The sequence below is a fragment of the Thamnophis sirtalis genome, unplaced genomic scaffold (genome assembly GCF_051295495.1).
Source record: "Thamnophis sirtalis isolate CommonGarterSnake01/CBP01778 unplaced genomic scaffold, rThaSir2_p1.2 scaffold_1, whole genome shotgun sequence".
NCBI classification, from domain to species: domain Eukaryota; kingdom Metazoa; phylum Chordata; class Lepidosauria; order Squamata; family Natricidae; genus Thamnophis; species Thamnophis sirtalis.
This window is the reverse complement of record NW_028261381.1, coordinates 29,280,173-29,307,962: the sequence shown is the minus strand read 5'-3', so window position 1 is coordinate 29,307,962 and position 27,790 is coordinate 29,280,173. Positions and strand designations below refer to the sequence as shown.

At 38.8% G+C, this 27,790-nt stretch overlaps 2 protein-coding genes across 2 annotated transcripts in view; one reads left to right on the top strand and one right to left on the bottom strand.

Annotated features, from left to right (window-relative positions):
• The window catches only part of IFIH1 (interferon induced with helicase C domain 1), a 37,791-nt gene extending 36,111 nt beyond the window's left edge, over window positions 1-1,680 (bottom strand). The window contains exon 1 of the mRNA XM_014054100.2: window positions 972-1,680. Coding sequence (XP_013909575.2) covers window positions 972-1,430 — 459 coding nt within the window. The 5' untranslated portion in view covers window positions 1,431-1,680. The remainder of the gene's footprint in view (window positions 1-971) is intronic.
• Window positions 1,681-6,672: 4,992 nt separating this feature from the next.
• GCA (grancalcin) lies at window positions 6,673-26,478 on the top strand. Its single transcript, XM_014054099.2, has 8 exons — window positions 6,673-6,857; window positions 11,802-11,978; window positions 16,863-16,932; window positions 19,098-19,141; window positions 20,904-21,051; window positions 21,408-21,521; window positions 22,082-22,140; window positions 24,571-26,478. The coding sequence occupies exons 1-8, from the start codon at window positions 6,834-6,836 to the stop codon at window positions 24,595-24,597; spliced, it is 663 nt and encodes a 220-aa protein (XP_013909574.1). The 5' UTR covers window positions 6,673-6,833; the 3' UTR covers window positions 24,598-26,478.
• Window positions 26,479-27,790: the final 1,312 nt, after the last annotated feature.

Below are 27,790 nucleotides of genomic sequence, written 5' to 3'. Positions count from 1 at the left end.
TCACTGCAGTTGTTAAGTAAGTAACATGGTTGTAAAGCGAATCTGGCTTCTTGACTTCTTTGCTTGTCTGGTCACAAAAGGTGATCACATGACCCCCAGGGCACCGCAACAGGAGAAGGCAAGTGACAAATTGTGCATTATGATAGACTTCACACCTTATGTGCAACATTGTGATTCAAGCATGAAAACGTCATGAAGCACCCACTGTTTTGGCATCATGGTGATTAGGAGCAGAATTCTATGGTCACTGGAGCCTTCGTGTTTATGACTGTTCACTTCAAAATCCCCTCTGTGAATAATTGATTTTTGGTCAGCCTCAGTGTTAACCATCTCAGTTAAGAAATAGGAAATGTAAACAAGTACTTCGCCCAGAGCCCCTTATGAGGGAGCTGGGTGGTTAAAAAATTAGGTGAGACGGAAAAAGAGATCTCTAAAATAGGTATTGTGGACAAGATTCATTTGGCCAAAAAAATATATGTTTGCTCCAAAATTGATTTGTAAGGTAATAATCCGCAAATCAGATTTTACATGTAGGATGGGTTTGACCTTCCATAGGGCCTACTACAGTTTTTTCCCCCTCAATCTCCACAATTTTAAGGTGAGTGAAGGTATGGTGGGTGGGGAATTCAGAGAGTTCAAGCCAGGGGTGAAATTCAGCGGCAAATATCACCTCTGGCTGGCCCCAGATGGGGAGGGGATGGGGATTTTGCAGTATCCTTCCCCTGCCACACTCACCAAGCCACGCCCACAGAACCCGTAGTAAAAAATGCATTTCACCACTGGTTCAAGCACACACATTTTAAAGTTGTTGAGGTTCAGAAATCCAGGTCTAGTGTAAAGAATTCGGGGATTCATCCCAAATACCTTGAGAGCCCTCTTCTTTCCTGATCTCTCTCTTCCCATTTTGCTGCCCCCACCTAGTTTCGGGAGAGGACCCGGCTTGGCGTCCCGACTGCTTTGTTCCAGCTTACCCGCTCCATGTCTTCCAGATCCAAGAGCCCCCTTCCCAAACACTGGACAGCCACCTGAGTAGCCTGCAGCGTGTCGGTGAGGCGATCGAAGAAGAGGTTCACCAGAGCCTTGCCCAGGTCGCCGGTCTCTTCCAAAGAGGGCGAGGGCAATTCGCTCAGGCTGGGGTCCAGGTAATTGGCGGCGCCGTAGCCTCCCCGCACCAGCGCCTCGCAAAACTGCTGGCATAAGCCCGGCGAGTCGGCGGCCTCTTTCTCCACCACAGAGAGCAGCTTCTCCGCGGCTTCCACGTTCCCCTTTTCTTTAGCCACGGCGCGGAGCTGAAGTTTTTGGTCGAGGCTGAGGGACGGCATCATATCCAGCACTCGATTCACTTGGACGCTGGCCTTGATCCTGTTCCTAAAGCAAGAGATCAAGTAGAGGACACACTCGTCCCGGGATGGGCTGGCGGCCGCTTCCATCCTGCTGCTGCTGGAGCCGCCGGCGGGGAACCGCTTGGGAAAGGGAGGCGATTCCGTCTCCGCGCACGTGGAAAGCAATCCAGAGCTCGGCTCCCAAACTTACAACTTCGCCCGCTGGGGAAACACAGCGGGGAAACACAGCGGGCTGTTGGTTTCCCTCCTGAATCCTGATCCTGTCGCTCGGCTTGAAATTCAATCAGCTGGGCGATCTTCCGGCTGCAAGTTTCGGTTTCTATTCTCCGTGGGAGCTTAGTTTCCAGACGGCTGTTTCCCTTTGCTCTGAAGGGGGAGTGGTTTTTTCTACTTTGTCCTGCCACGGAGGACCTTACCGCCTGCTCCGTGAGATGAAACTAAGGCGGTCAATGTCCTAGCTAGCTTTGAATTATATTGATATTGTTTATCAATATTATTGATAAATGAGCCGAGGTGGCGCAGTGGTTAGGGTGCAGTACTGCAGGCCACTTTAGCTGACTGTTATCTGCAGTTCAGTGGTTCTAATCTCACCGGCTCAAGGTTGACTCAGCCTTCCATCCTTCCGAGGTGGGTGAAATGAGGACCCAGACTGTGGGGGCGATATGCTGACTCTGTAAACCGCTTAGAGAGGGCTGAAAGCCCTATGAAGCGGTATATAAGTCTAATTGCTATTGCTTATTTGTACCCTATGACTATCATTAAGTGTTGTACCTTATGATTCTTGATGAATGTATTCTATTTTATTTTTCTTTATGTACACTGAGAGCATATGCACCAAAGACAAATTCCTTGTGTGTCCAACCACACTTGGCCAATATTCTATTCCATTCTATTCCATTCCATTCAATTATCGGGCTGCCACAAAGAAGAGGGAATCAAACTATTCTCCAAAGCACCTGAGGGCACGACAAGAAGCAATGGGTGGAAACTAATCAAGGAGAGGAGCAACTTAGAACTGAGGAGAAATTTCCTAACAGAACAATTAATCAGTGGAACAACTTGCCTCCAGTGTTGTGAATGTTCCAACACTTGACATTTTAAAGAAGATGTTGGATAACCATTTGTCTGAAGTGATGTAGGGTTTCCTGCTTAAGCAGAGGGTTGGACTAGAAGACCTCCAAGGTCCCTTTCAACTCTTTTATTCTATTCTATTCCATTCCATTCTATTCTATAGTTCGTTAACAATAACTCCAGATATTGCCTCCATCAGATGTTTTAGTCTTAACCTTTCCCAGAATCCACAGCTGGGATCATCTTGGAGGCATCGTTCAAGTCTCTTGGAGGCTAGTGATGAGGGAAACTTTGCTCAATATATTTGATTTGTAAGCCAAGGTTCAGAACAACGTTTAATACTGAAATCATGAGCGAGGCAACCACCCGCCCATCATGTTTGACATTTGAGTATTTTAGGAAGTTTATTGCAATTGTGGTTTTTTTAAAAAAATTACTCTTTATATCTTTTTAATTATACTGAAGAGGGTTTTGTAAGCCACTCGGAATCTTCATTGATTACAGCAAAATATACCGTACACCCAAATATCTACTGCTTACAGTTGTAAGTAAACATCCCAATTTGTTAATAGTAACTACTGTACCCAAGAAATTGCAGTTGTGCAGATATTCAGATAGTTTTATGACAGTAATACAGCTTTCACTGGATTCCTAGGATGTAGAAATCTGGTGTAGTCTGATGTACAGAGACTGGCTTCCTCTTGATTCATAGTTTCATTTCATGTCCTCCCTCCCCGCCCCACACTTTTTTTAAGCCAAGGAAATCAATATAAATCTTTGTGAGAAAGGCATCTTTAAAAATAGGAAATGTGTTTGGGAAGAAGTCATGAAATATTCAAGCTGTGTTCTAGATTTCCAGGTTTAGATTTAGATTTTTTATTATTAGTGAAATATAAATTAATACACTACCACTACCATTACCAATAAAATGAAACAGTGGCTATGTTATTTAAAAACCCAATAGTGAATAAAATAAAGGAAATGGAATAATAGAATTAAGAAAAAAAGAAGGGATAGATAAAACTATCTATAGCAGGGTGTCAAACTCGATTTCATTGAGGGCCACATCAGGTTGTGTTTGACCCCAGAGAACTGGGGATGGGGCACTGGGCATGACCATAGTGGGCACGTCATGGAACTTGTGCTGTGGGCACCTGTGCAGGACTTCCCTGAGACTCTCCCTCACTCTTATTATACTCTCCTTCCTTCTCTTCTTTTTCCTTCCCTCTTCATTCATTTTTCTTCCTTCCCCTTTCCTTATTTTTCCTTCCTTGCTCTCTTCCCATCTTCCCCTTTTTCTTTCTTTCCTCTTTCCCTTCCTCCTTTCCTCTCCCTTCTTGCATGCTCAAATACAAAAGGAGAAACATTTCTCCTTTTGTTTTGTTTTTAGTTTGATAGCCCTCTGCCAGTGAAAACTGAGCTTTGGAGGGGGGCACGCATGGCTCTTCCATTCCCGTTATTGGCCTGGACAGTCTCTTGCAGCCCTCTGCCAGCAAAAATGGATCTTGGGTGTAAGGGTGCGCTCCCCACCCCAACTCAATTTTCTCTGGCAGAGGCTTTGCTGTTTCCCGCCCAGCCCCACAGCCAGATCTAAGCACCTTGAGTTTGACACCCCTGATTCTACAGTATATCTAGAGACTGTATCAGTTATAATGCTCAGAGTCATTGACATTTGTGCAGTATACAAGTTCCATAATTTATTATTATATATCCCCAGCATATTTTTCTTGTGTAGTGTGAGTCTGTCATTATTAGTGTTCTGGCTGCTTGCTTCTCAGGGAAAATTGGTACAGGGTAAAGTGGAAAACAATTATATTACATTCACTATTCAGAGTTTTTTCAGAGGTACAACAGCCACTGTATCTTACATTTGTAGCACCCAGAAAAAAAATTAAAATGATTCCTTAAAATAATAAACAACGAAAAGGAAATGGGGGGAGGGGGGGAGGAAATGTGCCTCCAACACTGAGATGGATATTAACCATATTCAGGTAGTCCTTGAGTTACGACCTTTCATTTAACAATAGTTCCAAGTTATAGTAGCACTGAACAAATGGTACTTATGTGGGTCTCCAAAGTTATGGCCATTTCAGTACACGGCCATAAAATACATGGGGCAGCCCTTGAAGAGTATTCGGCGACTTCAGCTTGTCCAGAATGCAGCCGCGCGAGCAATTGTGGGTGCACCTCGGTTCACCCACGTAACACCTATCCTCCGCGAGCTGCACTGGCTGCCTATTGGTCTCCGGATACGCTTCAAGGCGCTAGTCATCACTTATAAAGCCCTTCATGGTATTGGACCTGGGTACTTGAGAGACCGCCTGCTGCCAATTACCTCCACTAGACCAATTAGATCCCACAGACTAGGCCTCCTCTGAATTCCATCCGCCGGCCAGTGTCGACTGGCGACTACCCGGAGGAGAGCCTTCTCTGTGGCTGCTCCGACCCTCTGGAACGAACTCCCCGTGGAGATTCGTACCCTCACCACCCTCCAGGCCTTCCGCATAGCCCTTAAAACCTGGCTGTTCCGACAGGCCTGGGGCTAAAGATTTGCTGCCCCTATCTCGAATGGTATGATTGTTGCGCTTTTTAACTATGTATTGTTTTGTGTTGTTGTTAAACTGTCTGTATCCCCCCTTCCCTTCTTTGAGTTGTGACCCGCCCTGAGTCCCCTTAGGGAAAAGGGCGGCATACAAATGAAATAAAACTCTAAACTCTACAAGGAATGATAAACCAGTTTCAGAAAAGGCAGTGGAGACTGGTTAACACAATTTTAATAATGGTGAGGCTTAAGGGCCTTTGTTTTGTGGAATACAACAAAATCTTTGATTGTATTGTTGGAAGAAATGTGCTTCTCGGTTCAGTTCCAAATGGGGAAAAAGACACTGGAAACATGGAGGCTGTTTGGAAAGATGGTTTAATGGTGGACAGGATCACATGCCTTGAACTCCTAAACAGAAAAGGGGGGATTACATACTTCCAGATGTTGGATGAAGAAGAAAAGAGGGCCGAGATGCTGAAAGTCCCTGGTTTTATGCCCTCTCTGGTCTTTGATCTTGAGGTTGTATGCTGATTGTCAGACTTCCATTGGGTCATGCAGGGGCAACTCTGTAGGCTGTGCTTTGAATCCAAGTTTGGTTGCCTTGCTGGCTGATGTAATTTTACCAGGGGCCTTGTGGTCAGTTTCTGTAGAGGGTTAATCATACTTTGTTATGTAGAGTATCTCAGGCTTTAATGACTCATTGACAAAGATGGGGGCTATTAAGAGTGAGTCTGTTTCCTGTCTAAAAACATGTTCCTCCATTTCTTATCCAGGGAAATATAATATTCTGCCTTTTCAATATTTCCCAGATTTCATTTTTCTAGGAGAGGGGTGGGTTTTAACTTCCTACAGTATGATTCAAACTAGTTAATCAGTGTGCAAGTATACTGATTTTTAAAAAAGAATCTTTACAGTGAACAAGAGCATCAAAGTCCTTACAGCAATAACCAAAAGTGGCGAAACAGTGGTTGATAATACAAAAAAGAACTAGGCACGGATCTATATCATCTCAGTATTTGGTTTGACTTTCAAAAGTGCACGTATTACATGAATTGAAGCAATGAAACAAAATCAAAATGGAAGAATAAAATTTTTGAGATATCAAGAGTAATACTTTGTTGGCCGAAAGTAAAGTGGACTTTTCAGTTCATCATAAACATTTTTTTAAAAAGGATCCATCCATCCATTTTCAGATAGAGAATACTCAGGAAACTCCTGCAAGGAAACTATTCCCCCAATAGAGGAACGATTATTTATAGGAACGATTATTTATTTATTTTTTTGATTTGTCAATCGTTTACAAAATAATAGGTACAACACAAGCAATACTAACACAAGCAATACTATTGTCAAAAAAACGGACATCCGTCATTCATCTCTTTCGTTGGTATCATTGATTTCGATAGCCGACTTAACTTTCTCGCATAATCTCTTTATCAAGGAAATACACACTGCGCCGCTGCCTTATAAGGAGAATACGGCCACGCTGACTTCCGCTCTTTTCCGAAACTACAACCGCGCCTTCCTCTTTTTCCTCAACGATCATTTCCGGAGTAGGCGGGACTTCCTTCTTAACTCCTTCCCCCTCCCCCACCATATACACCTCTTCCGCTCTCCCCGCTTCCTCATCTTGCGAAACGGCCCCGAACAGGAAGTGGGTGACGGCCTTATCCAATAGAGGAAGGCGATACAAGAGGGCTAGCGGGGGGGAAAGGAAGTCCCGCCTCTTAGTAGAGCGACTCAAGGAAAGAGAAGGCGGCGACTGCGGCCTTTTGGGGGGGAAACTTAAGAGGCGTTTGTGGCGGATTTAGAACCCCCGCCGAGCTTCGAAGTCGGCTGTGACCGTTTTTTAACGGTTCGTCTCTCGCAGATTCGGCATGACGTATCCGGCGTTTGGAGCGGTGAGTAAGGCAAACGGGAAGGCGCGGAGCCCGCCGAGCTGCTGCTGCTGCTTCTTTCCGTACTTAGTTTGGAAGGCTGGTTGCCCGTCTTTGGTTTTCAAAAGCCATTTTCGCTTTCTCGCCTTTTGTTGGTGGGTCTCCTCGCTTGGGTTCCCTCGCCCTCAGAGACTCCAGGTTCTATAAAATGTCTTCCTTCTTCCCCACAAACCCGACCGGTGCTTCTTTTCTCCCCCCCCCCCTCGTCTTTGACTGGGAGATGTTATGGCGGCCTACAAAGGGAATGGACTTACAATATCATTTTCCACCCAGTAGGGTTGCAGGAGGTGACTAGGTTGGGAGTAAATTGCAGATACCGTATATACATAGGCTGCACAGGTGGTCCTCGATTTATAACGGTTTTGCTGAGTGGCCAAACTTAACAAAAAAGGATGTTCTTTTTTGTATTTTAATTGAAAAGACAGTGACATGTCAGGATAATAATTACATATAAAGCAAAGCCAATGAAAAGTTAGTAGTAAATCATAACACACAAACTAGTAACTATAACAATAATATAATAGTAATTATTGTAGTATGACCAAAAAGAGTAAAGAAAAAGATCTTTAACTAAATTTCTACTTACATTAGCCGATTTACAATTTTCCCCTTACTATAGTCATAGTTTTATGCATCTTTATTTTCCATGCTAACAATTATTGACATTTGTAAACTTATTTTCTCTCTCATTTCTTCTACCCCTTGTCTCTATCCATTCATAAAATTTATTCCACGTCCAGTAACATTTTGAGTCTTCTTTATCTTTAATTTTTAAGGTTAATCTATCCATTTCGGCACAGTCCCAAATTTTCCTAATTATATCCTCATCCAATGGTCCTCAACTTATAACAGTTCGCTTAGCGACCAAACTTAACAATGAAGAATGTTCAAACGTGTATCTTCCTCCATTACAGTGTAAAAGGTAATGGAGTTAAGCAAGTTAAGGAGTTATCTGGGTAGTACCTTGACTTAACAACAGTTCATTTAGTGACCATTCAAAGTTACGACAGCACTGGAAAAAAGTGACTTACAACCTGTTTTTCATGCGGGCACGTGATTTACATTTGGAGGCTGGACGACTGACTCACATTTATGATGGTTGCAGCATTCCAGGGTCATGTGAGATTGCCTTTTGACACTTTCTGATAAGCAAAGTCGATGGTGAAGCCAGATTCACTTAATAACTGTGGTGAATTCACTTAACAACTATGGCAAGAAAGATCGTAACATGGGGCAAAACCCCCTTAACTAATTTCTCACTTAGTAACATAAATTTTGGACTCCATTATGGTCATAAGAGTACCTGCATGATCCTCTTCATTTTTATCCTAGGAAATAACCTTTTAAAAAACGCTTCTGTGCCTATTAGAATATTCTTTATTGGCCCAGCGTGTACCCACAAGGAATTTGTCTGCAAAGCATAAGCTTCAGTATACATACAAGCAACGAAGTGATAAATCATAAGATACAGGTAGCCCTCAACTTAAAACAGTTTGTTTAGTGACTGTTCAAAATTACAACGGCACTGAAAAACGTGATGTACAACCATTTTTCCTTTGCAGCATCCCCATCATTATGTGATCAAAATTCAGATGCTTGGTAACTGGTCCATACTTATGACCATTGTTGTGTCCCAAGGTCATGTGATCCCCTTTTGTGACCTCACAAGCAAAGTCAATGGGGAAGCCAGATTCATTTAACAACTAGATTATTAACTCAACAGCTGCAATGATTCACTTAATTGTTGCAAGAAAGGTCATAACGGGGCAAAACTGACTTAAATGTTTCACTTAACAATTTTGGGCTCAATTGTGGTCCTACGTCAAGGACTACCTGTATAACTAACAAATTTATAGTCATAACATACCAATAGAAGTAGAAAGGTGAGAAGGTGAGGTGATGTGTTTCTACAATATTCCAGACAATTTTTCTGCCTCATTTCTAAGGCTTCTAACAAACCCATTTTGAGTTTGTCAACATATCTGTGTTGTTCCCTTGACACCAGCAATATGGAAGCAATTTGCCATTTACCAAAATTATTTGGTGGTACGGAACTCTTAATTTAACGAAGAAAGTAATAATATAGGAAACTGATTATATACTAAGGAAAACAATGGAAGTATTTTTGAGTCAAGGTAACAAATCCATGCAGTTTTCTTGGTAGGAGAACGATAGGATTTGTAGTTATTATTTTCTGAGATATTTTATCAAGTTCCCAATCTAGCTTATAACTCTGGGATTTCTGAGTGGTCTTCTATCCAAGCATTTACTTGATATGGCCCTGTTCAGCTTTTTTTTACAGTTATGTTGGTAATTTGCTGCCACATGTTGTATCCTCTGGGTATTGATCTAATGTTAAATGAAGGAACAGGGTTAGTACAGCTTTATTTGTATATTTTAAACATATTTTAACATATTATTCTTAATATATTAAATACATTAAGACTTGTTTCCTGAAACAGGGAAACCAGGTTTTATCCTACATTGAAATGGGAAGAAAATTTGTTGTTATTACACTGATCATTTAAGATTTTTAATATTTAAGATTTTTTTAATAATACAAAGATACAAAATATAAACAAGAAAAAAAAGAAAATGCAAAAAGGAAAAAAAAGAGAAGGATAGCAAAAGGGGGAAAATACAGTGCATTCAGAAAGTATTCAGATACCTTTCACTTTTGTCAATTTTGTTATGCTGCAGCCTGATTCTACAGTTGTTGAAATTCATTTTTTCTCATTAATCTATACTCACTATCCCATAATGACAAAGTAAAAACAGAATTTTAGAAATTTCTGAAAGTTTCTTAAAAAAACCTGAAATATCACATTGGCATAAGTATTCAGACCCTTCACTCAATACTTTGTTGAAGCACCTTTGGCAGCAATTACAGTCTCAAGAATTTTTGAATATGATGCAACAAGCTTTGCACATCTGGATTGGGGGATTTTCTGCAATTCTGCCTTGCACATCCTTGCAAGCTCAGTCAGGTTGGATGGTGAACATCGGTGGACAGCCATTTTCAGGTCCTTCGAGATATATTCACTAGGGTTCAAGTCAGGGTTCTGGCTGGACCACTCTAGCACATTCACAGAATTGTCTTTCAGGCACTCCTGTGTTATCTTGGCTGTGTGCTTAGGATCGTTGTCATGTTGGAAAGTGAACCTTTGGCCCAGTATGAGTTTCTGAGTGCCATAAAACAAGTTTTCATTGGGGATATCCTTGTACTTTGCTGTATTCAGCTTTCCCTCAACCCTGACCAGTCTCCCAGTAACTGCTTCTGAAAAGTGCCCCCATGGCATGGTGCTGCCACCATCATGCTTCACTATTGGGATGATATTCGGCAGGTTTCCTCCAGACATAAAATTTAGAATTGAGGCCAAACAGTTCAATGTTGGTTTCATCAGACCAGAGAATCTTGTTTCTCACAGTCTGGGAGTCCTGAGGTGCTATTTTTTTTTTTTTGCAAACTCCAAGTAGGCTTTCATGTGTATTGCACTGAGAAGAGGCTTCCCTCGAGCCACTCTGCCCAAATTGGTGGAGGGCCGCAGTGATGGTTGTCCTTCTGGAACTCTGTCTCATCTCCACACAGGATCTTGGGAGCTCAGTCAGAGTGACCATCGGATTCTTGGTCATCTCTTTTACTAAGGCCCTTCTCCCCCAATTGCTCAGTTTGACAGGGCAACCAGCTCTTGGAAGAGTCCTGGTTGTGCCAAACCTCTTCCATTTGAGAATTATGGAGGCCACTGTGCTCTTAGGAAACTTCAGTGCAGCAGAAATTTTATTGTAGCCTTCCCCAGATCTGTGGCTTGCAATAATCCTGTCTCTGAAGCAGGCAGTTCCTTTGGCCTCATGGTTTTTGCCCTGCTACAGTCTGCCTTTATCAGATGTGAGGCCTTCTATAGAGAGATGTGTGTGTGCCTTTTCAAATCATGTCCAATCAATTTAATTTATAGCTAGACTCCAATCAAGGTGTAGAAACATGTTCAACAATGACCAAGAGAACTGTGAGGCAAACAGTCTGAATTCTTATGCCGATGTGATATTTCAGTTCCTTTTGATAAATTTACAGAGATTTCTAAAATTCTGTTTTCACTTTGTCATTGTGGGGTACTGAGTGTAGAATATTGAGGGGGAAAATGAATTTCAAAAACTGTAGAATCAGGCTGTAGCATAACATAATTGACAAAAGTGAAGGAAGTCTAGATTCTTTCCGAATGTGCTGTATATAAAGAAAAAAATAGAAATATTCACTCTCCCTTTCTTCAAGACAAGTATAAGCATTTTCAATAGCCTAACACCTTCTCTAATATTTAAAAGATATGGAATAAAGAGTCTTTGGTTTTATCTATTGGCAAATATGGGTAGTCCTTGACTTACGACCACAATTGAGCTCAAAATTTCCATTGCTAAGCAAGGCAGCTGTTAAATGAACTCAGTTTCCCCCATTGACTTTGCTTGTTGCAAGCTGGTTGTGAAATACACAAATGTGAACATGTGACTACAGGACACTGCAACAGTTGTAAATATCTGCTGGTTATGAAATGTTCAAATCTCAATAGCATGACTGCAGAAATTTTGCAATGATTGTAAGTACCTGGACTGGTCATAAAGTTACTTTTTCAGTGTTGTCCTAATTTAGAATGATTGATAAACAGGAATATCATTAAGTGAGGACTAACTGTATTGTGAAAGCTATGTTTTATTATTATGTAACCAATATAATATATTAGTTACATAGTAATGAAACATAGCTTTCAAGCATGCTTCACTGGATTTTGAATATTTAAAAACTGATATTTTTATGTTATATTTGAGAGGGTGTTTTCGCACAGTTGGGATATGTGTGCATACATGCTTTGTGCTAGGCTGATGAACATAGTAAAATATATCTCTTCTTTTTGTTAAAAGTATGGTGCTTACCATGGTCAGATGCCAATGCAAATGGCAGTGGGACAACCGGTCCCTAGAGGGGTACAAACTGCTGTAGCCCATGATGGATCTACTGGATATTCTGTTTATTCTGGTGCCTATGCTGGTGCTGCTGTTGATCCCTTGTGGGCATTCTTCAGTGCTACTGCTGGACAGGTAAGGTCAGTTTAAGTAATTCTAAAGTTTTGAAAGACAGTCACTTTTTTTTTCTGCTGATCAGGGTTAGAAATATCCCATCATCTCAAGAGTTTTGTTTGGCAATGGATATATTGACAGTATTATTGGTATTGCACCCTTATAGATGACCCTATAGAATTGCTTGCCTGTAATTTTTTAATGTGACTGGCCATAGAGCACAAGATAGCTTTTCATCTACAGCTACTACCATGTAGATTGCTAGCTTTTTAGGCTTGTTTCTAAAGTTTTATAGGTATTAAACAGCTCAATAGCAGAAAAGGAAATAACTTTTTCCCCATTTGTGACCAACATAATATCCAGCTGGACTGAGAGGAAGAATGGAGAAATTCGCCTTCAACTAATCTTTTTTTTTTTGCATGGAATCCATAATCTACTTTTAAATGTAGATAAAGGCAGGCAATATAAAGCTACCTTCCTATGGTAACATTGTACTTTCTGTGTAAGAGGAATGGGGGGGCTACTGTAAATTTGATTTTTGACCTCATTAATTGGACTATGATCTTCAGCCAATTTTATTTGTAGGGCTATCTGGCAACCTAGAATAGCTACAGTACATCAAAGTTTATATAATAAAAACTTAGTGAATCGGTGTTTAAGTGAATGTCCATCCAGTTTCAGTTTGGAAGAGGTCTGTACATTATATGTGACTAGGTATTGAGAAATACAGAAGCCATATCTGTATAATCTGGGCGAAAGGACTGGTTAAAAGGTTATAGTAAAGATTCACCAAAGGGCATATGCATGGCCCCACAGGTCATTGGTCTCTAGAGCGTTTTGGGAGTTATGATGCCAATTTGCATTCTCTCAAGAGTGTGGAACTGCAAAAGCAATATTCATGAAGAACTCCAGTTTCAGGTGAGTAGCTTTTCATTACATTTATTCTTCTGCTTGCATTTTATTTTTTATACTCTTTACAAAGAATGCCTTACAGTAGTAGTAAGGCATTTTCTTAACAAATCAGTTAGCGCCTCCACAATAAAAGCAATAGTAATATTGTATTTCTAGCAGTAAAAGAATTCATATCTCTGCCACAACCCATTTGATGCTATATTCCATTGGAGGAGTTGATAAGAGAGAAATTACCTGTGACCTGAGGCAGGGACCGTGTAAGAACTGCCTTCTTAAATAGTCTCCTTTGACCCTGAACGTTTTATCACCCACAGAGAGTTTTTTTTAATACTGAGCTAATTTGAACGGATTTAATGGTACTTTCTATTAAAATAGATGTTTTTTGTGTAGGATATTCTTTGATCCATTTTAGTTGCTTATTGACAAGAACAGTAAGCATTCATTTCAGCCAGTTCTAAATTCTGTTTGCTCTCTGATAGTCAGGGAGCTTATGGAGGTAAAGTTATTTATTGCCAGAATGGTGACAGTTATTTAAGTCTCTAAGCTTATGTGAATGTGATTCTAAGCTTATGCTGGCAAAGTAAATTTATATTGTGGAAAGCTGGAAAATACATGCAGTTCAACAATTAAAGAGTATGACGCTTTTGGAAGCTAGGATTGTCTCTTACTTGTGATTAAATTGTGAAAGGAAATAGATGCCAGGATATTCTCTAACCTAAAAATAGATTCTGTTGATGAGTGCCTAAAGATAAAAAGAGTGGCCACATTGGATATTCATTCTCAGATAAACGCCTAATTTCAATTGTAAAATGCTGTCCTTACTAACATTTTCATGGAAGAAGAAATGAGTTTTAACTGTGAAAGTATGGCACAGTATTTGCTTTCCCTGTAGACTGCCTTCTGATACAGGACAGGAATAACAAGAAAGGCATTTCAGAACAACATTTGTTTCATTAGAGCAGCAACTGCTTGAAATAGTATCCAGTACAAGTGTGGGTCAATTAATTGCTTCTTTTCTCTACAGGCAGGGAATGAACCACACATTTTGTCTAGAAAGATGACCAACTACTTCATAAAGCAGATTTCTTTGTTATAGTTGTAAATGAAATGCAGTAATTTTTTTAATGTTCTCATTCTCAGCATTTCGCTAAATTCCACTAAACTCTTTTGGGCATGGTTCAAAATTCAATCTTGTGACTTTCATTTGAAGTTGTTACGACAGACTTAGCAAAGAATAGCCAAAATGGAGTTGATAGTGTGAGCTACTAAGACCCCAAGAAGAATAGGGTTTTGGGTGGAAGAGATAATTTTCCAAGCAGTATAATTTCTTGGAATTATAAGGAATAGCGTATACATGTTTTTAAAAAGATTACTACCCAAAATAAGTTAGTATAGGAATATACTAGGTAGTATAATAATAGTTGTAAAAATAGATATCTAAAAATAGATACAAAACAGTTTACATAGTGCACAGAGTTCTTAATCATATTTAGTACTTTTTCATCTCAAATATTGACTGCAACTAAAATCTACATGTAATCCTCGACTTACGGCCACAAACAAGCTCAAAATTTCTGTTGTTAAGTGAGACATTGGTTAAGTGAGTTTTGCCCCATTTTACAAACTTTCTTGCCATAGTTGTTAAATGAATCGGTGCAATTGTTAAATTGGTAACCTAGTTGTTAAGTGAGTCTGGTTTCCCCATTGACTCTGCTTGTCAGAAGGTTGCAAAAGGTTACATGACCCCGAGACACTGCAACCGTCATAAGTATGAACCAATTGCCAAGCATCTGAATTTTGATCACATGATCTTGGGGGTGCTGCAAAGGTTGTGACTATGAAAAATGGTCATAAGTCACTCTTTTCGTTGCCATTGTAACTTTGAACGGTCGCTAAATGAATGATTGTACGTCGAGGACTACCTGTACTAGGTGATCAATTTTTGCAAGTGAGGAAAACATGAAATACCATTGCTTTTTCATTTTTTTTCATTGCTTTACAGCAGGGTTTTCAAGCTCTGTATCTTGAGAGAAGTTTTTCTTTGCTGAACATGCTATATATCGGCTGTAGAATTCAACTGCATAGCAAAGGATTGTGCAGTGTGTTCTGGAATAACATATTCTCAGGATCAACCTATATGGTTTTGAATAAATGGGCTGGCATTCTAAGCACAATTGCAAGATCTGTGTAATGTAGCCTAACATCCTCAGATGTAAAATGCTGACAATTGAACAGAGCATAGCCTAGAGAATAACCCCAGCGTTCTATTGCAACTTCTTCTACAGTTCTAGAGGAGAAGTTTAATAGCATAGATAGTACAGTAACCTATATTTTTGGGGGGTGGGTTCGTGGAAGGAATAATGTGACTGATTATATTGAAGATTACATGATCAGTTTCTAAGGAATTCGGGAGTTTTCCAGAACATAGTTTGAAAACCACTGCTCTAAAGTAGCTATCTGGAACAGGGAGTTTTTCTGTGTTTTTAGTTTTTCATAAGTAGGATCGTCATTGCTGACTTCCATATTTTTCTTAATTCTCAACTGTAATATTTTAGTAAATTTAGTTTTTTATAGGAGGAATAAACATTCACTCCTGAAGTACCAGTCAAATAAGCACAATGTCATCTGCCATATAGCAAGACCAGTGGGGTGATGGAAGCGTGGGCCTTTGACAATCAAAAGAACTGATCAGGTAGAAACTTGCAGTAACATGGGCATTGTTTTTGGAGGGGAGGGTAAAGAAAGGCAGTGAAACAGTTTCTGAGTGTTCTTGCATTATGAACTGACGATGAGACTCAGAAATGTCGAAATCAAGATTCATTTAATCTTTTCCTTGTGCCCTGTGAACTTATCCAGTGAAAATCCTTTTGCTTTGGTGGTAAATGCAAAAGTATGTTTGTGTTTTGTACAATCATTATGAACAATACCCTTAATTACATAGGTCTAGTAGAAAATATGTACTGAATACGTACTGAATTTTTGTCAATATGAGTAATATTTTCTTTCTTTCTATGGAGAACTTTATATCAGCATGATCCTATTTTTTTTAACTAGCCGGGAAAATGATATGCCCGTTCAGTTTGGAAAAATACTTCTGGGAAACCTCTGAGAAGTCTATACATGATTCTCATGTTAGATTAAGGAATTTTGCTTAAGGCCAAATCAAGCAACAGGATTTTCAATATCCACCATTCCTTGTGCTTTCATTGGCAAAGCTCACAATTTTTTTTTAAATCATTGCTGCAAAATTAACTTGGAGGTTAATAAGATATATTTAGATTGCTCACTTTTATGTTGTAATATATTTTAAGAAGCCTTTTTTGTCATTTTAGCAAGATAATGCATCATAATGCAATGGCACGGTAGCTGAAAGGCTGCATTTCATGTCTTTTTGAATGAATATTCTCCCATGTGAGAATTTGCAGTTGCTCAAACAGATAGCAAATTGACATGGATATCGAGGTAGCTTGACAAATTAATTTAAAGGCTTTCATTATAGAGATTATTTTGTTTGGATGAGCTTTATGTTTGTATTTTATAATTGGATATGGATTTAACTTTAAGCTTATGAATTGTTGGATTTGTATATTTTTGTATAGAGCTGGATTTGAACTAACCTGAGAAACTCTGTAGGATGTGCCTGGAATGAAGAAATAGGGAGAGAAGTTTTTTGTTTATTTTAAATGGTTTGTCTCATAATTTGTAAAGCTTGCACATAAAACAGTTTTTTTTTAAGTTCAACATTTGTGAAAACTAATTTTTATGATCTGTCCTATTTGTAAGATGTCACAAATGAGGAAGTTATAGTTTATTTTGTGATTTTGAAAACATGTCCCTTGTGATTTACTTATGTAAAATAACTAGTATAGCAAATATATAGTTGAGATACATTTGTGAAGTATGTTAATTGTATAGAATGCATGAATACTTGATTTTCTATTACCAGTTTTGCTATTCCCTTGAACCTCAAATTTGTACACATTCATTTTACAGAATGGTGAAGTGGATGCAGAAGAACTCCAGAGATGTCTAACACAATCTGGAATCAGTGGAACATATTCTCGTAAGATTGTCATTACATTTATTATTCTGTACCTGTAATTGTTTTGTCTGGACACAATGGCTCAGACGCTGAGCTTGTCCATCAGAAAGGTCAGCAGTTCAGCAGTTTTAATTCCTATTGTCACGTAACAGAATGAACTCCCATTACTTGTCCTAGCTTCTGCCAACCTAGTAGTTCCAAAGCATGTAAAAATGTAAGTAGAAAAATAGGAACCACCTTTGGTGAGAAGTTAACAGCGCTCCATGTGCCTTCGGCGTTTAGTCACGCCAGCCACATGACCACAGAGACGTCTTCGGACAACGCTGGCTCTTCAGTTTAGAAACAGAGATAAGCACCGCCCCCTAGAGTCAGGAATGACTAGCACACATATCCGGGGGAACCTTTACCTTCACTGATTGTTTTGTGATCCTTTTTTCATCTGTAATGGAGAACTCAATTTTTGTCTCCAGAGACCATATTTGGGGATAATTTGATAGATTTACCTTCAGATGTTTTGCCAGTGACAACTCAATGATGTCCCCAAGTCAAGCAGGATCCAAATAGTGGAATAATTTCCCCCTAGTTTTGAAATGCATTGAAGAGAGAAGGTGCACACATATTTTTAACCTCTGTTGAAAATAAATTAGTATGCTTATTTATAAAGGCAGGTGGAGGATCCTCTCAAAGTTATAAAAATTAATCTAAGTTCTCTATGTAACCTGTGTTGCTCATTCCTCATTTTTTTACATATTGCCTCTTAGTTCATTTGTTGTTTACTGACTGCATGTAGTAAAAGAAAGATGATAGTGAATTCAAGTTGAACTTTCCCATCAAAAGGAAAACAGACAAGCAAAAAAAAGTACTGGTTTTGTTCCTTTGCTAATCTAAGATTACCAGCAATAATTGAAATTATTCTTGAACATGGCCTCTTAATTAGGTCATATGATACACTTATATATGTGCGCATGTATCTATATAGATAGTCCTTGATCTGCGACCACAATGGGGCACAAAATTTCTGTTGCTAAGCAAGTCAGTTGTTAAGTGAGTTTTACCCCATTTTACGACCTTTCTTGCCACAGTTGTTAAGTGAAAATCACTGCAGTTGTTAATAACATGGTTGTTAAGTGAATGTGGCTTCCCCATTGACTTTACTTATCATAAGGTCACAAAAGGGGATCACATGACCCCGGGACATTGCAGCCATCATAAATATGAGTCAGTTGACAAGCGGCTGAATTTTGATCACGTGACCATGGCGATGTGGCAACTGTCCTAAGTGTGAAACGTGGTTATTGGTCACTTTTTTCAGTGCCGTAACTTTGAAGGGTCACTAAATGAACTGTTGTAAGTCGATAACTACCTGTATAAGTTAACGTTTATCTCTGTCGGAAGCCACATTCTTAAAAAAAGGAAGGTTCAGAACAAAAGCAATATTTGTTATGCTACCCAACTTCCAATGACTTTGGCAGCAGTACTTAATCATGGTTAATTCATTTAATATTAAACATTTTCCTTACATTCATTTTCCTGTAATTACATTACAAGATCTTTAAACTAATATAAAATTAATCTTCCACTTGCACATACCAAACATGCTGTTATGTATACCAACTTTTATGCATAGAAACACATATCCCTTCTCCACTCCTTTAAACAGAAAGAGCAAATGAAAAGCAAAGCACAGCATGATAGATATAGGGTGAATGGAAGGAACAGGGAAGAGAAAAAAAAACTAGGCTGATGATTATGTGCAATGTGATGAAGGAGGGATGTCTAGCATAGGGAAAAGATAGAAGCCATATTCAGACATTATAAGTGTTATTTCTTGAGCAACAGAATACCTCACCTCTCTGTTAATACTTCTAGTGAATTTTAATCTCTTTGTATAATACACGAAGGGTAACTGGCTCTCCTTGTAGTAGTATTCTTGACTTGGCTTCCAAATGTCGCCTATCCCCTCTTAACTACCATTCCATCTAGGAAAACTCTGTGAACAGAGCCTTAAGTCCAGCTGAGAAATCAAATTTCAATTGGTGCTCTTTTGTCAGCAAGTTGATTGCTACATTCAGAAGGTTTTAATGGTAATCCTTTAAATGAGATTTGCTGTTTCTGTTTTGAGCACTAACGGTTACAACTGAAATGGATGCGATGCTTTAGAATTAATACTTTGTTTGCAATTTCAGCATTCAGCTTGGAGACCTGCAGAATTATGATATCGATGTTAGACGTATCCTTTTAAATTCAGCTAAATATGTAGCTGAATTGTCTGTTTCCAGATGTCTTTTTTTAAAGTAAGTTCCACTGAATTTAATGGAGCTTATTTCTCCAGTTCCATAATCAGTGTCTCTTGGAAAACATCAGTATGTAATGCAGATGAGAGTATGTATTAAGAAAGTTTGAATCACAGAGCAAGTGGAATAATATCAAACGAGGAACAAGCATCAGGCTTCCTTCCAAAGTCTCTTCCTTGTCTTCATCCTGCTTAGCTGGAAACACAATTGCTAGTTTTAGAAATTTATCAAGATTTACAGGTGACAAAGTATGTCTGATGCCAGTCTTCAGATTGAGTTCTAAGTTGGGCAGTGTGTCATAAAATTTAAAACAATAACTTTGGGTTAAATAATTTAGAATACATTTTTATTTGTTGCCTGAGGTGCAGGTCACCTGATGGAGACTGTAATTCTGTACATAAAGGAACAGAAATGGCAGGATCCGTCTGATTTTACTAAAGAACATGTAAGAAATTTAATTGGTTCATTTAATGATTAAAATATATGCAACTAGCTTTTCTGGTTGCATATATTCTTAACCGGTCCCATTAAAGATTCATTTGTACTTGTCCTATTTTAGATTACGATCAGTCTTTTATTTGCAGCCCACTGACAACAATGCAGAAAGCAGCTTAGAAGGAATGTCATGTTACAGTGCAATCATGAAACAGTTATCAGTTGTCAAAAGAGCTAAACAAAGTAGGAAAATGTGTCTTAGTGTTTTTACACATTAATGATACAAGGATACAGAGAGGTCATGCTGGAAATTATGACCCCTTCTAATTTTGCGGGACTACGGCTTTTACCAAATGGATGCATGAAGTTTACAGGGGGCTCACTTGTTTTTCTTATTTTATCAAAACAAATGGAAATTATGTTACACATTCAGTCAATTTTTTCAACTAAACTTTAGTGGCACAATAGGCTGCAAAAAGGGCTTAGGTTCACATTGAAAGCTATATGTTGTCTATCCTGATTTTAGGGACTCTGTAAAATGTTAGAAGTTACATAATTAAATACATTTCTGCATATGTGAAATGTGAGATCTGAGCTACCTCACATTGATTTTAAAATAAATATGTAGGAAATCTCTTTTCCAATTCAGATTGCTTCCAGCTTCATAAATAATAGATTCCCAGGGTGTTGTTGTTATTGTTGTTGTTACAATTCCTCTTTTAAAGGAAGGACTTATATATGTCATCAATTGAAGTCCAAGTAGGAACCCCAAATAATTTTTGTACTGTATTTATATATGCCCAGCAGGTGGCAACAGTAAGCTATCCTTTGATGCTTTCAAGAATGGTTAGTACTTAAATGCATGACTGTAACAAAATCCTAGGACTGTAAGTGAAATTCCAGAATTGAAAAATACATCCTAAGGGAAGACAGTGGCAAACTGCTTCCATAATATTGCTTAAGAAAATTAGAGGTATTGCTATTGGCACCAAAGTCAAGCTTAATTTGAAAATTGCTTAGATACCAATGTTAAAAGGTGTAGATTGATAAGGTATTGTTTTCTAAAAGAGCAAAGTAAGAAGAAAATGGGGTGTGGTTTTTTGGGCTAAATAATTTTTATGACTTATCTGTTTAAAACATGAGCAAAATTGGAGCACAAGTGTGCAGAACAGTAACAGAATGCATACATGTAAAACATTTATTTTTTTTGTTCTTTTAATCACCTGTCCACAAGCTGGTATGCTTCTTAACACATAACGCTAGAGACAGAATACTGGAAAAATGGGCTATAATGAATTTAAAGAACTTTGGACAGCTCTCAGTGCTTGGAAACACAATTTCATGTTGGTTGATCAAGACCGAAGTGGAACTGTGGAATTTCATGTGCTGACTCAAGTTATTGTAGCTATGGGTAAGTAAAACTGATTTAGAAATCTAACTTACACAGGTAAGCCAGAATTTTCTGCATTCAAATCTAGTGCTAGTTATCTAATTTAGGTTAGAAATTTATGGATTGTATTCCTTTTGCTACATCTGGGAAAGTTAGACGTTTGTAATTGCACAATAGAGCAATATAGTACTCTTCTTAAGGGGTAGTCTTAACAAATTACCTTAACTTGCTCCATTTTATTCACTGTATCTTTGTTGAACTTCTATCTCAGATTGGTTATGACTACTGTAAATGATTTATGAATACCCAAATATTGGCAAAATTCTCCTAAGCTTTCTCTCCTGAAAGTGTGTTTTTCTTTCTAACTACTTATCTAGGATACAGACTAAGTCCACAGACTTTAATTGCTATTGTAAAACGTTACAGCAAGAATGGCAGAATTTCTTTTGATGACTATGTGGCTTGCTGTGTGAAGCTTCGTGCTTTAACAGGTAAGTGCTGGATTTGTATAATATATTCTGATTTTACAAAGCAAGCATTCACTGCTTGGATATAGACCAGTTTGCATAAGTAGAACATATTTGCCTAGAAGAAGCTTTGAAAATTTCTTCTATTTTTTTCTTCTTGCAACAAATTTCTTTAGCCATTATGTGTAATTCCAAAGGCTTTTTTCTTACTGAAAGTGGGAGTACTCTCAAACAGTTGTCAACTTAAAAATCGCCTCATTTCAAAGTCCCAATGCTTTGATTTGTACTATTGACAAGATGGCAAACATTATTCTTTAAATTACTTTAGCCTTACAGTACAGTGAACATGGCAAAATATTTTACATAGAGTGGCCTTATTTGGAGTCTGGTGTAATTCCATTGTATTGCTGGCGATTTTATAGAATGTGCTATTGTCTGATGACTGTAAAAATAAATGGATAATGGACATTATGTATTATGGTTGTGCTTTACTATTTTAAAATATACCACATAGATATTTTGTCTGTATATCTAGACAAGTTCAGGATTTTTATAATATAAATCTGCAAATCTTTTTTTTAAAGATTTCTTCAGAAGAAGAGACAGCATGCAACAGGGCATTGTGAATCTTCTGTATGATGATGTAAGTAACAATACTGTTAATTGGTAATAAAAAAATGTTTTTAATTAGAATTGTGTTTCTTACATTTCCTTTTATAATCCCACTCCCATTATACTCGAGAATATTTTAGGAAATTACATCTCAAGATAGTGCTGTACCTCCTCTTGAGATCTCAAACAGATGGCAGTTCCTTTAATTCTTCACTGGGTTCTTGATTTTTCATGTTCATTATTTATTTGCTTATGCAGGATTTCATTTGATACCTTCCACAGCTTACAGATTGTTTTGGTCTGTTCCTCCCCATTTGTACCACAGAACATGGTGTGACTCCCATCTCATTTTTCCATTGGTTTTCAGTCCTTGTTTTTTTTCCTTTTATCATAGTTGTTAATTTTTTCCCTTTATTTATTAATCTCCTTAACTTGCAGTTGTTAGCTTGGTTTCAGAAAACCTAACCTGAACCTAAGGGCCCCATTTGATGAATACCAGTCTTGTGGGTGCAAACCTAGCTCTTGACTAGGCATAAATGCAGTTTGTTTGCTTTGCCATCATCCTTCTAGTTGGCAGGCCACTCTCCTAGAAGAATTGGGAGGCAGCTTTTTAGAGGTGGCAAACTAGCTGCCTCATTTCTCCCATTCCTCCTAATGTGTTCCAGAAATTGTCTGATGACTGTCCTGTCTTTGAGAAATCAATCAAATTCTCCATGTTGACAGAAGACTCATACATATCTGCTATCCCATTAATGGCCTTTTCCCCTCATTTATTCAGACAATGCAGTAGTGGTTTGCAAAGAATTTGCTGTTACCCAGGAGTTCTTTGCACCTCTTGGAAAATTATATGCCTTGCTCCAGCTGATTTTATTTGTTTTGGACAATTGATTCTGGGAAGAGTAGCAATGTTAATTGGATTTTCTCCATTCATATACCATCTGCCTATCCATGGACTGATGGACCCTAAAACCCTTAGCAACAGATTTGCAGCCTTGTCTTGCAGAGATCTGTTAAATCAGGGCATGATTCACTTTCACTAATGTCATGAAGAACAGACTCCAGAGATGGAAATCAGTGTGTCTGTTCTTAGAGGAAGCATCAGCCTCATACCCTTAAGTGAACTAGTTAGCCTAGGCTTTAGATAGTTTCAGCTAACAATTACTGTCTTTATTAAGCACATGTACAATATGGATATTGTACTATATCAAGTGATGGCAAACCTTCTCGGGACCAAGTGCCCAAACTGGAAAGCGCGTGCATGTGCGCCCACCAGAGCACTGGAAACCCAAAGACCACCTGACTGGCATGTGCATGCCTGTTTTTCGGCTGTTTTCAGGGCCACTTTTTGGGCCATTTTCAGGCTGGTTTTGGGCCAGAAATGGCCAGAAAAACGTCTGGAAAATGACCCTGAACACGGACTTGGTTTTTCAGCCATTTTCAGGCTGTTTTCCAGTGCTCCGGAAATGGAAACCAGAAGAGCAGCTGGTGGCAGTGTGCATGCCCATAGAGAGGGCTCTGTGTGCCACTTCTGGTACGCATGCCATAGGTTTGCCATCACGATACTATATTGTTTTGTGTGCTGTTTAATCAGATTTCCATTAATAGAACAAAGACGAAGCTGTGATCACTGTGGTCACACTACTGTAAAACTAAAAGGTTTACGAACTTAAAATTTCTCATCATGCCTTGTAGCCAGCTTTTCCTTTTCTCTTTTCTTGGGTGGTATTCATTTTTGCTGTAACCAGTTGATAAAGCGCTACGAAAGGCCTACTGCTTTGGACTTAGAGCATCTCTTTTGTTCTTTTTGATAAAATCAACAGACTTTGAACCTATAACTACTTCCATGTCGTGGAAACCGCTCTGTTTTCTCTGTCTGACTTCGGCTTTTGTAGAAAGATAAAGTGCACTGAAACAGAAAATGTTACATGCGACTGTCAGGATCAAAGTTTTTTCCCCCTCTTGGTAGTGATCTGTCAGCTTCCCAGTTGTAGGCACTTTAAGAGAAAGGGAAAAACAGCTTAAAACTCCGTAGAATCACCTGCGATCTGGCACATAGGTTTCAAAAGAAAGAAGTAGAAAAGAAACCACAGAAAGGTGATGGGATGGGGAGTGGTTTCTCCAGGTTGGCAACCGAATCCACAGTAAAGAAGAACCAGGAAGGAGCCTGAGGCAGCTGAAAACAAAAAGGAACCTGCAGAAAAGAGCCAGCAGAAAGAAAATACAACCCTGGACTCTAGACAGTGGCAATTTACTTTGAAACATATAATCAAAATAGTCATGAGTAAAACTTGCATTTATACAAAATTATTTTTTCTCTGAAACATTTAGCACAAGCTTCAGAATTTCAATTCTTAATTATTTGATAGATACATTTTGGATCATATGCAAATAATAGGAATGAGGGGATTAGGATGGTAAGGACCCCCCCACCAACTCTATTAAATTTGTTTTTGTTTTTCAGTTCTTGCAGTGCACCATGACTATCTGAGTGCCGGCTGTGGATGAAAAGTCCCATGCTTAACTTCACCTACGTAGAATTGCTGTGAAAGCAAGGCTGTCATTGATTTTCCATATTTCTGCCTGCTAATGTACCATTTTTGACCTTTAATGTGTAGTTTGAAATAAATAAGTATACAGGTTGTACAGTAATTGTTAGAGGTGTCATTCTTTTACATGTGGATGATAGTCTTTTTTTTTTTCTATTTGGGGTTACGGTCTTAGGATGGATAAAAGGAAACAATCACCTTTCATGTAATGATTACAAACAGGGCAGGCTGCATCTTGTGAAATTGTAAATGCCTAAGAAAACAGGAAGCCATGAATTGGTGGCTGTCAAAAAGTATGTATAAACATTTGTATATTTCTTCTGGAGTTTGATAAATAATTTGAATGCAAACTAGAAGAATGTGTTCATAGTAAAGATTATACTCTATGGTAATAAAACATAATCTTCTGAGTGGTTTATCCTCTTGACCAGGGGTCCCCAACCCTCAGGCATACTGGTCCGTGGACAGTTAAGAACCGGTCCGTGCAAGCGGGTGAGAGAAGCTTTATTTGTGCATGCGTGGGATCTAGGTTGTGTGCGAAACCACCACCCCGCCCATCCCGGTCCGTGGAAAAATTGACTTTCACAAAACTGGTTCCAGAAAGATTGGGGACCACTGCTCTTGATGTAATCTTCAAAAGAATACAGGTGACTTTATGGAGTTGACATTTTCCAGATGAAGCGTTGATCGTCTAGAAAGGTAAAAGAATGGGGGCATTTGCAACTGGCTCATAATTATCACCTAGAAAGCCAAGAGCAGGTGAAGAATCCATGAAACACATGCCTATGTTGATGCTTTCTCTGCTTTACTGCACTGTGGTTACTGCCTGAAAATAGAATTGTAGATGTGGTGGGAAGCTGTTAAAATAACGCAGCTTCTCATATTGTAATAATTACATGCCAGTTGAATAGCATCAGCAGATCTCTTGCTCTCCTCCAACTCTCTGCAAGTGGTATTAGATAAACAGGGCCTGTGGCAAACCATTCCTTTATATGTTTTTTTAAATACAGCGGCTGCTGTTTTCTATCCATTTATAATTTGTACATTGTAAGGAAATGTCAAGGTTAGAATTTGTAGATAATGGTCTTGGTTTACCGGCTTGGTTATTGCCATGTTTTGCAGATTTAAACATTTTCTTTCTGCGTAGACATCTCATTATACATTGTGGATGAATCATAAAAGCCTTGCTTATAGTGAGCTGTTGGATATGTTCTGCTGCCAAAGGAAATAGAATTAAGTCCAGGTAGTGTTTCACGATTAACCTAGCAAGTGGGTGCATTTGTTGCAATATTCCCCCGTGTTGCCATTTCTTGGTATATCGAATAGCATGATGCAGCTGTGTGATCTGAACACTTGGTAAGAGGAAGATATATTTGCATCACATCAGAGTTTGGTCTCACAACTAAAATATAAGAAGTCAATTTGTTGAATATTGCAGTAAGCTGTACTCTTGCTAAGAAAGATAGTTTTTAGCCTGGAGACAACAATGCATCTGTGAAACATTTCAGTTATTTGTGTCATCCTGCACCTCCCTCTATAATTATGCCATTATATTTATCTCCTTTAAAATGGCTTTTACGTTATATTTGAATTTCTGTAACAGTGGTGATATCAAATCAAAAGTTTTTGAAATCATTGACACTATTCACGTGGAAATTTTGTGTTCACCATTGTCAAGTAATAGCTGTAGATTATTTGCAATCTTCTATAGAGATTTTGTACCTTTTGAAATGGATGCTGTTCTAACTGTAAAAATGTTCTTGTTCTATTTTCAGTGCCATTCCAGGCAATTGTTTGAAAATAAAGTTAGAGCTTGCTTTGTATTTTTTTCTTTCCTAAAATAAGTACATATGAGCTCATATTCGTGAGTGCTACAGTAATTTTACGGGTTCTCTAGTATTTCATATTCCAACCTCTAAGGTGAGATGTGGGTGTGGATGCGTGCAATAGATTCGATAAGGGTGAGAGAAACCCTGCTGTGGCAGTGCTCTTTGAATCTTGCATGTTCCAACCACGTGTGTAGAATTTTAGCATATGCAGAGAGAAAATGGGCCATATTTCTCACAATTCTTAGTTATAAACGTTCACATTTCTTCCCTTAAGTGTAATGCTGCCTTGATGACTGAGGCATCTTTTAACAATAGGCCTATCCCCAGTGAAAAGCGAGGTGGTTTGCAGGGGCCATCCGGTATACCTAACAATATTTATAGTTCCTGAGGTAATTGTAAGGATTAAATTGTCAACGCTGCAAACCATACAACATAGTATAAGATTGAAAGAATTTATGGGAGAGAAGGGGGAAAACTAAAAATTGATAAGTTGGGGAGGGCGTGACATTCTGGGTATGAGATAGTGTGATTACACGAATCCCATCACTTCCCTGCACTTTTGGAGATTTCTGTTTTGCCACTGGAGGATGGTATTTGCCAGTTCTGCCTCCTCTTGTGCCCTTGGTTCTCTGTACCACCTGCCACACTGTTTGATATATTCAAGGTTTGGTGTATAAGTTACAATGCTTAGTTTAAATTGGGATCACCTGTGCACTATAGTGATGATGTTCACTCAACATATAAGCCAGAATTAAAACTTTTCTCTTTAGGGTAATACTATGAACTCTGTCAGTCTCCTTTGCTGTTATGGGCCACTTAAAGGTCAAAACTTTACAACTCCATAAAAAAAAAAGTAACCTTCCAATATTGTTGGATTGTAGCTCCCGCTGTTCTCACAATAGAAATGCTTGCTGGAATTGATCACAATTGAGTTCCACAATTTTTCCTGGATTCCTAATGACTTACTTTGTCCATCACCAACTCTTCTATAACCATATGTGTTTTAAAACCTTGCTCATTACACTGATAATCCCAATGCCTCTGAACTGCAACAACTCAAAGCATTTCTTTACCATAGCCACACAGGTTGGATGTTCCTAATAAAACAATGTTTGGAAGGTCTATGGCAGTGGTGGGTTGCAGGTGGTACGCCCTGGTATGGGCATATCAGAGCCTGCCCGGAGCACTGGGTACCGTTTCGGTACGGTGCTCTCCAGAGGGCCCACCCACCCGCCCATGTTCCTTACCTGTCTTTAAACTCTTTGATGCTTACGCGCACAGCACGTACAGCACCTGCGTGATGCTC